Source organism: Phalacrocorax carbo, chromosome 6 (genome assembly GCF_963921805.1).
Source record: "Phalacrocorax carbo chromosome 6, bPhaCar2.1, whole genome shotgun sequence".
Lineage (NCBI taxonomy): Eukaryota > Metazoa > Chordata > Aves > Suliformes > Phalacrocoracidae > Phalacrocorax > Phalacrocorax carbo.
Window position 1 is genome coordinate 5,048,756 of NC_087518.1, and position 14,697 is coordinate 5,063,452.

A 14,697-nucleotide genomic window follows, 5' to 3' on the forward strand; every position below is an offset into this window, starting at 1 on the left:
CATTTACTGAATTTTTTAATACTTTAACTTCTTTACTCATCTTTATAACCCCAAGTACAGGCTGCATTAGAAAGCTCTCTCTATTGCAAGCATTAATGTAGTCCCTGAGGTTTAAAAATCAAGGCTGACAAGAGCATCTCAGATGCTTTAAGGAAATCAACTTTTCCCGAGATAGTAATTTTTTGAAATACCAAGAGCAGAATTGAAGGCTGACCTTTCCCTTGTATTCTGAAAAGTAAACTCCTTTTTCTATTTATATTCTGGTCCCATAGACTAGGGAAAAATACACCCATGAGCACCATAAAGCACCTGCTGCCTGGTTTTCCAGGGTTTAACCACACGCTTCCTTCACAAACACAAGCAGAACGACCGATTCTGGCTGAACGGCTGCATACAGATGCGTGCTCTGGGGCGTGTCTATGGAACGAAAAGCATCCAGGATTTAGAAATACACAAGCTATAAAAATAGTTTCAATGCTACACCTCCACGCACACCGAGAAGCGGCTGCCTGCGCACCTGGAGGTGTGTCACGCCTCTGCCAAAATACAGCTGCTTAGAAATGCAGTAGGTTTGGGGATTTTAAATCCACATTTAAAAAAAAAAAAGTGGGGGGAAAATAATCTTCTCTGATTTAGTAAACGCAATCTTTAAATGTAGGCACATGTTTGGTATGAAGATGGTTCCTGTGATGTTAAAGCATGATTTCAATTTTTATTAGCCATTTAAAAACCTGCAGCTATATAAACAGATCTGTACCTCAAAGTTCTTCTGCAAGTCTTTGCGCGAAACAGTGGCACTGGTGCTGCTAAAACAAACATATCGAAAGGTCACAGGTGCTTAAAGAACAAGTTTATTGACAAGATCTTCACAAATAAACAGTCTAAAGAAAATTTCAGAAATCTCTAAACTTAGAAATTGTAAAACTTTGTTCTCATTGGCAAAATATTAAAAAAAAAAACCCACAAAGAGAAGTATAAGATGTCACTAAATTTTTAACCTTTCCTAATTTCAACATTTTGGTTCAGTCATTTCATTTTATGTTATACATCCAACCCTTAAGCACAATGAAAAAGAGTCAAAGTACAATTTTCCTTCTGCAAGGGGATCTCAATCAATAGGAATTATTTTTTTTTTGGCAAGCATCTCCCTGAATCCTGTCTGCTTAGAATGGGATAGGTAATGTCAGCAAGGAATAACTTTATCAATATTCCAACAGAGCCAAATTATTCTGGTATTAAGCAAAACCTAGATTTCCCCAAAATGATACAAAGCATACCATGTAGTACAAGAAACTATCAGCATGCATTTTAGAGGTCATTTTTGTACTTCAGGTATATGAACTTAAAACCAAAGAGGGACAATTCTGATAAAAATGTACTCAGATATTTCATAACATTAATATTTATTGCTTTATATGAATACTGTATTGAAAGCCCAAGCATTCAGTTTACACACAGAAATTATACAATTATATACCGTTTCACAATGGCAGTGAGCACTCATTACAATCTACAAAAGTCTACTTTACAGAAATTTAAAAATTCTAAATATCAAAAAGGTACAGTTGAAGAAACAGGTATAAACTTGGCAGCCAGTAATCGTGACTGGGAGGTTGCAGCTTGCATGTCTTTAAATATGGGAACTGGAAAATATCGAGAGTTTAAAGCAGTAGTTTGTGCTTTGAGCTGGTCTGGAAAAAAACGTAACACTGGCTGTCAAAGTAGCATGTTCAAAAATATTTAGTTCGCTTCCAAAATGTTCTACAAATCATGGTGATTTCTATGCACCCCTAAACCTTTTAGTTGTTTAGCTCAGGTACATAACTACAGACATGTATTTATTAATTCTTCCAGGACAGTGGTGTGATCATTCCGATGCCACCTGCATACCTTTGAATAATTTTGAGACTCCTCTACAATATTCACAATGCTCCAAGACGCACTCAAAAAGGCAAGTACCTGTTCATTTCTTCCAAGATATTTTCCTACCATATCTTCAAACGTTTCTTCTACAAAAGTTTAAGCTATGTTTTGATTACAGCGTTCTCAACATAAAGCACATTTTCTCATAAATAAATGAAATCCTTTCACTCAGGCACCTCAGAAGTATACAAAAGTGTTGTAATCTGAACAGTTCTCTTGGAATGTGTTTACTCTGGTGTTTGCAACAATGTTCATATTTCCAGGGTTTCATATGGGCCAGATTTCATTTGTTTTGTTTTCCAGAGGCAAAACAAAGTGCCTTGAGAGGTGAACTCAGTCTCTTCCTATAGAAAAAGTATTTGCTGTATTTACCTTTTATAGAAACAGGAAAATATACCATTTCCCCCTTAGAACAGTGAGGGTACACATACGTGTGCATGCGTGCATATATGTGTGTGACATGTAACACATTTTAAAACACACAACGTAAGGTTTCATAGTGTGTATTCAAATAAAAATCTGGAAACCAGCATGAAACCCCATATTTCACATGTCAAATGTTGAAACTGTAACCAAAATATGAAGTAACTGCTATAGCTGTCAGAAAAAGACGAGACAAAAAGCTTTCTTGCTTACATACAACTAGGTGTGGTAATCTCCAAAAAAGTTGTCAAAATTATAATTACCTTCCAGTTTAAAAACTTTTATTCTAAATAAAAAAAACTATACACAAACCACTGATTGACCAAACGAAAGTTCAGCGGTAAGCAGGACCTGAAGGAGCTGGTATTCACAGTTCTTATCATGTACAACTCTTTCAAGGTTCAATCCATGAAGAAGTTTATTTTACAACCTGCTTCTTTTTGTAAAACTAAAGGTCCACTTTATTACATAAAATTATTTATACAGTGTAAAACCGGAGCCTTATGGAAAATACTGCATCTACGTGTATTTAAATTAGTCTTGCTCCATAGGTTCATCTGCAACTTCTGTGGCTTCATCGCTGTTTTCCATAGGGGTCTCTGACGAAATTTCAGGAGTTTCACTAGCATAGGACCCCAGCTCTTCTGTTTCACTGCAGTCAGCTCCACTACTGGCAGATCCACTAATTTCACTGTCATCTGAGTGTAAATCCTTCTGTGCTTGAGACTGATCAGACTCCTCCATTTGATTGCTCTCCTCAGAGGTCTCTTCATTCACAGTTGAGGAATCAGTGTCTTTGTCTTGATCTTTTCTGTCTGGACCAACATTTCTGGGAGACATGAAGGACTCTAGAAACGGTGAGAGTACAGTATTACTAAGGCATTTTTAAACATACCTTAATCCTGCTACTTCCCATTCCCAGCTCTGCTTCTACAACACACCCAAGGACAGGAAAAACAGAGTCCTCGATTTTATTAGAAGATGTAGAGTCTTAGGCCAACTTCATCAGGATAGCCAAACTATTGTAATATACCATAAAATAAAGTCTAATTGTTTTTTACTAAACAGGTAGCTTCATTTCATTAAGCTTCAGTGGACAAAGACACAGTCTAACATGTAACTTTTTCTTGCTTCCCCACATTCCTTCATTTGTCTGCAGAAGCAGTGTTTTGGAAATGTTGAGAATGTTACTGTTTCAAGTGTATGTCCATCACAGTCTAGAGGAATGTTTTACAAATAAGTGAGCCACAAAAAATAAATATTAAAAGGAAACTTCGGAGAATATGTAAAAATAGATCAGTCCCTTAACTGCATTCCCTTAACTTTTTTTAGTTAGGCACAGGGCCTGCCTCGGAGTGAGGTAATTTTCACTGTTCTAATAGGATCTGGAGAGACTGTTGCTCAGCCTTCTCACTGGAACAACTTTATATCCGTATTTCACTAATTTGTTAATAATAAAGACAGTCAAACTGAGATATGGCCCATCCCCCTTCTGGCAAACAGATGAGAACGTGTGATGATACCCTCAAGTAGGGACTCTTCAATTCTTGGTTCATCATTTCCACCCTCACATAATTTACTGCCTCAGAAGATTTTAAGTACCATTTTATAAATTTTTAAATAGAGATGTAGGACAAAGGAAAAAGAGAAATAACAGAACTGCTAAGTTATGCAAAACTGAAATATGAACAAGCAGTTCATCTTTAGGCACAACTGGAGAGATTTGGCAATCCCAACAGCACTGGCCTCTGGCAATGCAAATCCCGACTCCTTGGAAAACGCACAGAGCAAAGACAATGAAATCTGAAATACCTTCCTCCTCTTCCTCTGTACAGTGCTGTCTGGCACAAGTAGCATCTTTTTCTTTATCCTGAGATGTAGAGGATGTTTCTGTCTCTTCCCCCACGCCTAAAGAAGCTTCACTGGAGGCAGTTTGGTTAGGTGCATCTCTGGCTTCCCCTTCCTTGTCAAATTTAAGTCTTTTTACCTCGTGTCCTTCTGCTTCTGCAGGATCATCTTCAGAGTGCTTGTTTTTTACCGGGCTGCTCTGAGCACCTTCTGAATCAGATGCTGGTGATTCACTATAAACAACAAAAGCAGCTGTAGCTTTTATTGAAGAAAAACATTCTGTATCTTGTCACACTTTTAAAAAAAAAAAGTAGCAGCTACGTCAGGTTAAACACTCCACAAGAGAACAGTAGAACTCACTGCACTTATTACACAACAAAACCTCAGTGCCATCACTCCTCCTTCACCCGGCTGTCAATGAAAATGCGGAGTGGTCAGGCTACTCTGGTGGGTCCAAATTACTGACAGCTCCTACCATCAGGATCAGGGGCAAACATTTACAAGATAGCATATCTGGTTTTAGTTTAACATCCTGACACAAATATGGTGACTAGATTTCTGAACTCTACTATTCACTCTGATTTTACTACACATCCCATACACTTAAGAGATGTGTTACTGCAACTGTGGAATCTTGAGCTAATAGTTATCTAGACAGCCCAAACAGTAGTAAGTACACATCAAATCCTGCTGCAGATATTCATGCGTTAAGACTTAACCATGCATACCTTAGATGGCCATTCTCTTAAAATATTTTTTTAAACGTAAGTAAAGAAACCTGGAGAATAATAAAACTCGAAATACATTACTCCTCACAAACCTGTGTTTTTTATCTTCTGTTTGCTGCAAGCTCGATTCTTTATGCTCCGTGCTGTCTGGCAAACCGTTTGTTGTCATAGGAGTCGACAAAGAAACCTTCGGTCGATTTACTGGTCTAGGAGTTCCAGGACCGTTTACATTAGATCTTTTAAAATAATAATTAAAAAATAACCTTCTTTACTATTTACTTTTAGTAATTTGTTCCTAACAGGCAGGAAGCAGCTACAACCTTGTTTTAAAAGATCACCAAAACAAAACAAAAAATTTCAGCTACTTCGCTATTTTATATTGAATAAAAAATTCCTGGCCTACAACATGCAAACTATGACAAAAACTTGAACAAAAAAAAAATTATAAGCAATGAGATTACAACAAGATCGAAAAAGAGAGTATGTAGTGTCTATGTTCATGCCTTCTCTACCCTCCTTCCCCCAGTATTCCATGTCACATCTCATTTTTGAAGCTACCTATCTGGGATCAGAATAGGTAATGAATGACAAGGGATCTGAACCAGCTATTTCCAGAACCACCTTTCTTTTATCCATAAGAAGTTAACTCCCAAAAACTAGACTTACCTGTCAGAGTACCCTGGTGAATTTCCTGGGAACATAACACCATTCATCCGATTTAAACTATTGGAATTATTTTTCCTAACAAAAAAAAAAAAAGAGAATGTTACAAATAAAGGAACTTCAAATTACATTAAGCTTGTTTGCACGGAATTCCACCCACACACAATTTAAATAGTCCCCACTTTCAGTCATCAAAGGGTTCTCTACTTACACATTGTCCTAGGGAAACAGGCTAGGGTATAAATTTTAAGTGCAACTGTTACCGAGGGGCACCCATTTTTTCCACTGCCAGCATAAAACAGCTTCGTGTTTGGGGATAATACTGAACTATACCACATACCCACTTCCAAAGCTGTTTGCTCATTTCTGAATTACTACATATAACCCTTGCAGACGCTACCACTACTGCTGACCTAACTACCCGTAATGAAGACTGAACTCTGCGTGTCTGTCTTTTGCATACAACTCCTGCCAGCAAGAGAAATACATCAAGATACATGCACGCAGGCTCCCCTCTACTAATACAAGCCTAAAGTTTCACAAAAAAGATTATACTTACTCTGAAGATGGATATACACAGCTAACAACCATGACATTCTGCAATACACAAACAACATATTACAAGTTCAGAAACAGAAGCCTCAGCTCTTGACAACACCCCAAAACTTAAGGAGTTACAGGATTTTGGTCATATCTGTTAAAGTATCTCTACAGAAAATTGGGTTGAAAGCTATCAACAGATGGCAGATACATAAAAAGTATCTCTGCTTCCTCATTACAATGTCAGGCCACAATTACACTAAAAGTCAGTGTTTTCATAAGTGGCTTACTGTCATAATGAAGCCAGCACATTAAGCCTCAGGCCCAAGTGTTTGTAATTTCTAACTGAAGTATCTCTGGAAAGCACAGTATTCCGAAAGGCTGAAAAACTTTTGAATTGCTGGAGAAATGCTCTATTCGTACACGAGTCCTGCATTCAAAAGTGTGAGAGCACTACTAGCTATTTTTGGCACAGCCATAATTCAAACGTTAAAATTATTTTGGGCCTGCATAAACAAATGGCAGAAATAGTGATTAATTCAGTGTATCTTGCTTAGCCACCTCCCCCTCTTGAATAGCACTGCAAACTAAATCAATTTTAACATCTAGGAACCTAGCTTAAAAATTAGGTAAGTTTCTCTTTTCAAATCAATACTTAGCCCAATTAGACAGAGGGGCTTTTATAACAGGGCCAGCTAAATTAACCCAGACGAATTTAATAGGAGTTCTCCATAAAACCTGAGGTGTAGTGTCACAGATCTCGCTATTGGCTAAGAAACTGCTTTGTGAAATCCCTGTCTCATGATTTATTCCTGACCACCATCTCCTTCCCATCTTATCTTGCAAGAATACACCTGATTGCATCCACTATAGCAGTGAAAACCAATCCCTTCGCAGGTTAACCTTTCCTCGACCGAACAGTCCACGTAGGAACCTCAAGCCAATTCTGCCATCAAGAAAATCCTCTGTGGAACCACATCCTGAAAGCCTGTTACCTACTTTTGAAAGATCCCACATTCTGACACAAGCTATAAAATACCATTAAATGACATCTGCATGCTTTTACGAAGCCACAGTCCTCTACACTAAAGGATTTAAATACCAAAACAAAAGACACTGGGGGGAAGGAACCTCCCTTCTCCTTCACCCACTGGATCTAATCTGAACACAAATGTGGAAGGAAACACCTGATAAAAAATGCAAATTATTTCAACGGATTATTTCTAGCTACATCCTCCACACACTGCGGTTTGAATACTGCACAGTGATTAGGAAACAACAGTTACAGCGCTGAGATTTATTTTGTCTTAAATAATTTTTTTAAACTTTTTTGATGTTAAAAGGTACAAAAGACCCTCATACACTTAGAGTAGCTATTAGCTATACTATGGCTATGAGCCATAATGAAACCAACAGACCTTTGGGAGTAATTCAGAAGTTATTTAAGCAGTAGCTGTGACTGTTTAGCTGTGTTTGCTCTCAGGAAAATACATACCTTTTCCACACCTCTTAGAAATTTGTCTGTTCCTGTGTAATTCCTCCTAGGATCTGTCAGCAACTCACAGAGTCGCTGAATAGTGAAGGGGATGCTGCAATGAAATAGATTTATAACAATTTATTTTAATGAGTATGACTGTTAGGAAGCAACAACATTACTGGTTTCTCCCCCTTACTGAGAAGATAAAAAGAAAACAGTACCAAAATTTGTTGTCATTAGCAATTCGGGGAGCAACTAAAGGACTTATTTTTCTCTATCTCACACACAGAGGTAAAGCAGCATTGTCTTTTGTGCTCACCACCACAAAATTCTTAAGCAGAATCCTAAATACATCATCCCACAACTCAATTCATTAAACAATGAAAAGGAAATCAGATCATCAACAGTTAAACTGTTTAAGACTGTATTTATTAGTCAAATATATAAAACAGAAATAGTAAACGATTCAAAACAAATTTGAGTCATACACACTAGAGCTAAAAAATTCTCAACTTGTAGTTTATTTCATGTTTTACAAAATACATTTACAGAAAAAGCATTGAATGTTGGAATTAGAAGCATTATACTTCAGCTGTTACAAATTGTTTGACCACAACTGGACAGTATACTTATCTATCAAGGAACAGCTCAGTGAAAATAATTAAACCCATCTTAAGGTATCCATAAGCATCACATTCACACATTAAATGAGACACTGACCTCTCAGAGAAACAATACTTTAGATACATTCACCAGTTACCTGAGGTGTCATACATGTTCATTGCAAATTCAGTGTCATATTTTAACAAATTTCTGTGACTTTTGACATAACAGTAAAATACTTCAAAAGATATTTCAATAAAATAAGAAAGAATCATGCACTTTTACAGTTAACTATTTGGAGTTGAACCCATAAACATTTCAAAAATTAAGCTAAGAAGGATTTTTGACACAATACAATACTTAAGAACCATTTCTTGATTGGGAATACGACCAATACACCAAATCCAGAGCAGTATCAATACAGACTTACATACACGCATGTGTGTATATACCCTATACTGTAAGTTTCGTAAAAATTCAACTTCTGTTATTTTCTGGGGAACTCACCACACAGTATCTTAAGCCCATTTCATTAGCCAGCACAGTATGCATCTCGAGCTTAGTTCATTAGCTAAAAAGCCACGTCTTAGGGATGCGCAGCTCTACCAGTAATTCAGTACAAACAGGTCAGCAGAGCTATGATTAATCATACTATGTGACACTTCACTTTAACTAAAAGCCAGCAGTAATCAGAGAGTGAGTGATCAAGTATCAACAATTTAATTATGTTTTTCAGAACTGCCTGTATATTATGTTACTGAGGAAGTCATAATCCTCAAGTGGAAAACAGCAAGAAGGTAGGCTACAATGCAGCCACCATCCTCAGCCCTAGTTCCAACACAGCTACCTGAACAGCACAGGAGGTGAATCACATTTACCCCACCAGTTAACACCTTCCCCTGCTATTCACCTGGAATCACACCGTACCAACTTATATTTGTGACTGCTGAGAACAGAAAGATGAAGTTAATCTCCATCCATCGGCTGTGGAGAGTTAGAATACAGCTGATGAAGCATTAAATACATTAAACACTTCCAAGAAGTAATGCTATAAGATGACAGTATTCCTAAAACATTTGTTTTAACATGTTATTGCTAAAAAGCAAGTAAAAAGGGAGAAAGCAAGTGTTTTGGCATATGGAATTCCCAACTCTAACTCAGTCACAAAGAATTTACTTTATCTGTTAACTCTTCCACATAGATACAACTGGACATGTTGTTTCTCATGGATGTCCATTTTGGTTTTGGGTTGGAAAGCCTATAATTCAAGAGACTCCATAATTTATTAATAGACTAGACTGTCCGTTCAAAATCAACTTATTTCATAGAAACAAAAATACGCAGAATTTTAAATTACTTTTCAACAGCCACAGTCAACAGTCATCCTGGAGAATCACTGCCTGGCTAATTGTATTTAGCTGTACCTAACTGGGCACCTGAAGTACTAAGATGTGAAGTATTTTGTGAACATCAGTACAGTTCTGGCTACTTGGGAAATAATTAGACTCAAGAAAGCGTGCGGCCTGCGATTAACTCCAGAAGTAAAAGTTGCCTTGCTATTTTACTCTCAGCTATAAAAGGTTTAAACAAAAGCCAAATCCAGTTAATTTCCCTCCAAAATTTTCCACAGTAAACTGAACTTCATCTTCTGAGCAGCAGATGGCACCAAGCGTCACACTATCACCTCCTTGGCATGAAATTTGTTCAACATTTGTAAGTGGCTTTAGTTGGCAAAATCCAAAGTTAACTTTGCCTCATGAATTCTTTTTGGTAAAACTACTATTTTTAAAGTAGTTTAACAGTGTGATTAAAAATAGAAGTAATTTAAATTGGTGTAAATCTATACATGAATGCCCATGGAAGTAAGTTTGTGAGCAGTATAAGAATTGATCTTAAATTCTCAGAAATTTAATTGCCTCAGTACATAAGTTGCATGGATAGTCCTAATATGCCTGCTTAAGGTAACCACTTAAAATTCTATACTGACACACTCAAAAATGCACTTCTAGCACTATAGTTCAGAATGAATTACAAACCAAAAATTCACTGTATCGACAGGATTCAAGAGGGATCTGAGTAAATTAGTTATAACAGCTATATTAAATTGTAGCAAAAAAAATACACATAAATGAAAATTTGGATTATGTCTATTTTATTCATCCCGTGAAGACTCCTCTGCTGTGAGGAGATCCCCAGCAACTTACCTTGGAGCTTTCTGCTTCGCTAGCAAAGGGTAAAGAAAATGGCAAGTCTATTAAGAAGTTCCTATTCCAGAGCAATTCTAAAGTATAGCACGAGAATCTGGCTCTGCAAGCATACTGCACAATGTCAAGCAAGATACAGTAAGGTTAAACCAGTGGTTTGTGCTTTCTTTAAAAGACATTTTATCTAGGAAGACCCCAAAACAGGGGTCATTCTTAATTCATTACTACTTTGACTTTAAAAAAAAAAAAAGTTTAAAAATCCCAGCTAGTTTAATAAGCTCTTTCCCTCACTCTTTTAAACAAACACCAATAAAAACATCCTAATAGAAGTCACGTCAAGTCACTTCCTTCTCCACATTCTAATAAAAGCCACGTCAAGTCGCTTCCTTCTCTACTACAGTACCCTGAAATGACATCCACAACTCCAAACAAGAAGCCTAAATATATCCAATCGCACAAGCAAAACCTGCTGCTGTCACTTTTTGGACACATCTCCACATGATTCAGCTTTCACAATCATACCCTCACTGTAGGATTTACTAAATGAACTATTCTACAATCCTAGATTCTGAAACAGCCTAATGTATTATTTTCTTCAAGGTGACTAACGTATGCAGTTTGCTTCCTCAAAGACCGGGTGGTTTGCTTTAAGTATGAGGAAGTCGAACACACTGAAGTGTTACAGCAATAGATCAAAATAGCAAGGCCGCAGAGTAAACTCCAGAGTTGGTCACCCAGAGGTTTGTTTGGTAGGCTTCGGAACAACAGAAGATAACAGCAGCCCATTCATTAGCTGCCTCCATGTGAGAACATTACAAATTTTGTGGGCAGTGAAGCATTAACAAAAAGCTGGGGGAGGCGGGAAAGAGGCAGACTCAGGCATAAAGGATAGGTTTGTTTTTAAATTCGTTCTGTGAAGTAGCCCAGTATAAATATTGGGTAGCTGAGAACAAGCTGGATTTCACATTCTTAGAAGTATCTTACACGAGAACCATTGGGGGGGTGGGGGGTAGGGGGGTTGAGGTAAGATCTGACTTGTAAGAGACAAACTGCAAATAAATTAAGTAGTGTGGAACAATGACAGTAAAAATTATTAACCTAGCATCAAAATATGATACTAAGGATGTGTTAGCAGCACCTCCAAATCTGAAATCTGAGGGTAACAGGGAGGTAAACTATACAGTACGCCCATTTACTGAAAAGCTGAGAAAAATGCCCAAAAAGTCTCTCTCAGGCAAGCACTGAGACCCACAAGCAGGATGACTCAGCTTACACCAAGTACGTAATCCAGTTTAGAAACAAGAAAAACACTACATAAGCTATTTAAAGAGACACACACAAAAAAAAAATCAGGAGCTTTATTATAAAGGAAACAAAACTTCCATAATTACAAAACCAGCAAAGTGTACACACTTTAATCTAAGACACTGTCAGCAATAGATCAAATACCCCAAGTCTCTCCATTAGTAATTATCAATCTATAAATTTATACCTGGCACAATTTAACAATTCAAATCCAGGTACGCCTTGCCTCCTGGCTGTGCAATGTTTATTACAGCATTACTTCTCCAAAAGCTACTGAACTGCCACAAAGCAGTTCAGACCTGAACACCACCAGACTTCTTTCGATTAGGTATTTCAAAATAAATTGAAAGAAATCTGGCTTCACTATCTATTTTACCTGTTAAATGCACATAATACCATGCTTCATTGAAGGGTATTACTTAAAAACTAACTACATATAGAAAAAACTGAAGTGACTTGACATGTCACAGGATGTCATAATTTTCATTCAAAGACAGAATAAAGTAGAAGTTCTGAAACTACTGTAATATATTTCCATATATATACACTGTACATATTTGCTTCTGCTCATCTATTTGAGGAAGCAAAATGAACAGTCACAGATAGACAGTATGAAATACTAAGTTAAAAATTGGGAAAATATTTTTGTTATCCTGATTTTAGAAAACAAATAATACATACCCATTAAATCCAGTGACTATTTTCAGGATTCTTTCTTTCATCTCTTCGAAGGGAATATATTCCACATTTGGATTGGGGGGCCCTCTTGGTTCAGGAGCTGAGGTTCTGAAATCATCCATTACTTTCTCCAGTTTGAAAATAAAATAGCCTTTAAACTGAGACCACTGAACCCTGTAGAAAACACAATAATTAAGACATATGTAAGTCAGCCCTAAAACCACAGAAACCCAGCGTAACTTTGTATTTGCAAAACAACATTCATGCTGGTACACCAGTCCTAAGATAAATGAGGCAAGCAGTGCAGTATTATTTTTATTCCTGAATTTAAAGCATGATAACTATTTAAATAATTACAGTAGGACAATATTACACAAGTCAATTGCCATTAACAACAGGGTAAGCCACTTCCTTAAAGAACCAATACCCACTTACAATTCAAACCTAAATATGAAATATGCACGCATTCTATACAATTTACCCATGAGCCTACACATGCCGCCTGGTTTTCACTAAGCTCACAAGAGAAGGGGAGGAAAGAAAAAAGAAAAAAGAAAAAAAAAAGTATTTCAAGTCTGGAAACCATACCGCAATTGTACACAGCATTATCTGCTTCTGTTACAGTGTCTTACTGAAAGGCCTTTTGTAACTAACTGCTCGGTATCCATGTACCTTAAAAGCATTTAATAGTGCCTCATTTTCTCAGAAAGGCAAATATATTTTATAATCACAGTTAGCACTTGCAGATGAATATTTGAGCAAAACAACTTTGACTCCTGAAAAATATTCCCAAACAGTAAGTAATCTATTAAGATCTTTCCAAATTACCTTCTGCCTTACATATTGAAGTTTTATCATTTGTAGAATTGTAAATATGGAAATTTTCAAAGAAAGCAGGTCTCCCACACTGCATACAATGGACAAGGTGGGAAACTGCTGACAAAGCCCTTCTACACGAGTCGCCCCACACAACAGTCGCAGATGAAATTCTGGGCCTCCTCTGGCTAGTGCCTTTCTTAGCAGCATAGGGAGCAACTCGAAAGCAACTCATTTAGTTCAGTTACTATGAATATTATTCTATGAATGCTGACACAGGAGCTTTCACGGCTACGGGATGGAAAAGCTAATGGGAAAAAAGAAGAAACAGGGAGAATAACTCACTAACAATAAAAAAAAAAAAGAGAAAATCATCTTTGACATATATCTATAACATGCAATCTGGAACGAACAGGCTCAAATCAAACAAGCATAAAATCTGAACCCCTCGACAGCCCTTCAGCTCCTGCTGAAAGAAATATTATTTAGCCAAAGGACGTATTTCTGCAGGCTGTCTTTGGTAGCAGTGCTAGCTTCAACAGCCCTGACTATTTTCAGCCCCATGTAACATCTGACCTTCTGTTGGGCTGGTACAGCTATTTGTGCTGTGAACTACACGTGGTGACTCCCCAGCAGCGTAATGATGTTCGTTCCCTGCACACTATTCAAGTGCCAGTACTACCAAACATAAAACCACAGGCCAATGAAGACGTATTAGCCTACTTTCACCAGAAAAACAGTGCCACATTACCTTTGCCTTAATTTTCTCCTTGGTCTCAAAGAAATAATTTTATGATATGAAAAGAGGGAAAACTTAGCTCAGGTCTGTCTACAGAGAGTCAAACACAAACCCCCCATCTTTTATTAGGAGTGATAAATTGGTAAGAAGGGGGGGGGGGGGGGCACGGGGGAAATCCAAAGAGGAAAGCAAACCCCCCTTTCCTTCACAAGAACCATTAAACACCTCACAACAGAGGGGAATGCAGGACTTGAAAAGCAGTAATAAAACCAGAAACAAAAATAGAAAGAAGAAACAAGGTCCCAGAAGGGAATGGCATGGGTCTCACTGGATTACTGCTCCTGTTAGCATTGTACAGCCAAAGCAGAATGCTATGTTTCCCCATGTACAATATTGGGCATTACTACTACAAACGTTAAATTAAAAAGCTGTCCAACTCCGCAGTGCTACCACGAGACCAACGCTTTCATAATAAATCACAGATTTAATACATAGGCACATCATAGAACACAGACAGAAGACCCAGTAAATAACCTTATGCCAGAGCAGGATTACTCCCTACAGAGCATCCCGAGAGCTTTATTTGCCTCATGAAAGGGGGATTCCACTATTATTCTAAACATTCTCTGACAACCCCATTTAGGTATTTCTTTCACACTTTAAAACTTGACCTGTTCTGTTTTCATTTTTATTCCTTGCTAAATAGTAACACTTATCTTTTCATAGACTATTAACCCATCAGTGTTGTGT

General features: G+C 37.3%; 1 protein-coding gene across 1 annotated transcript in view; it reads right to left on the bottom strand.

Moving 5' to 3' along the window:
• Positions 1 to 833: 833 nt before the first annotated feature.
• Positions 834 to 14,697, bottom strand: part of PPP4R2 (protein phosphatase 4 regulatory subunit 2) — a 32,683-nt gene continuing 18,819 nt past the window's right edge. Inside the window, exons 3-9 of the mRNA XM_064453454.1 lie at positions 12,396 to 12,566; positions 7,621 to 7,714; positions 6,145 to 6,182; positions 5,589 to 5,663; positions 5,015 to 5,158; positions 4,159 to 4,427; positions 834 to 3,194 (exon numbers count right to left, since the gene is read on the bottom strand). Coding sequence (XP_064309524.1) covers positions 2,881 to 3,194; positions 4,159 to 4,427; positions 5,015 to 5,158; positions 5,589 to 5,663; positions 6,145 to 6,182; positions 7,621 to 7,714; positions 12,396 to 12,566 — 1,105 coding nt within the window. The 3' untranslated portion in view covers positions 834 to 2,880. The remainder of the gene's footprint in view (positions 3,195 to 4,158; positions 4,428 to 5,014; positions 5,159 to 5,588; positions 5,664 to 6,144; positions 6,183 to 7,620; positions 7,715 to 12,395; positions 12,567 to 14,697) is intronic.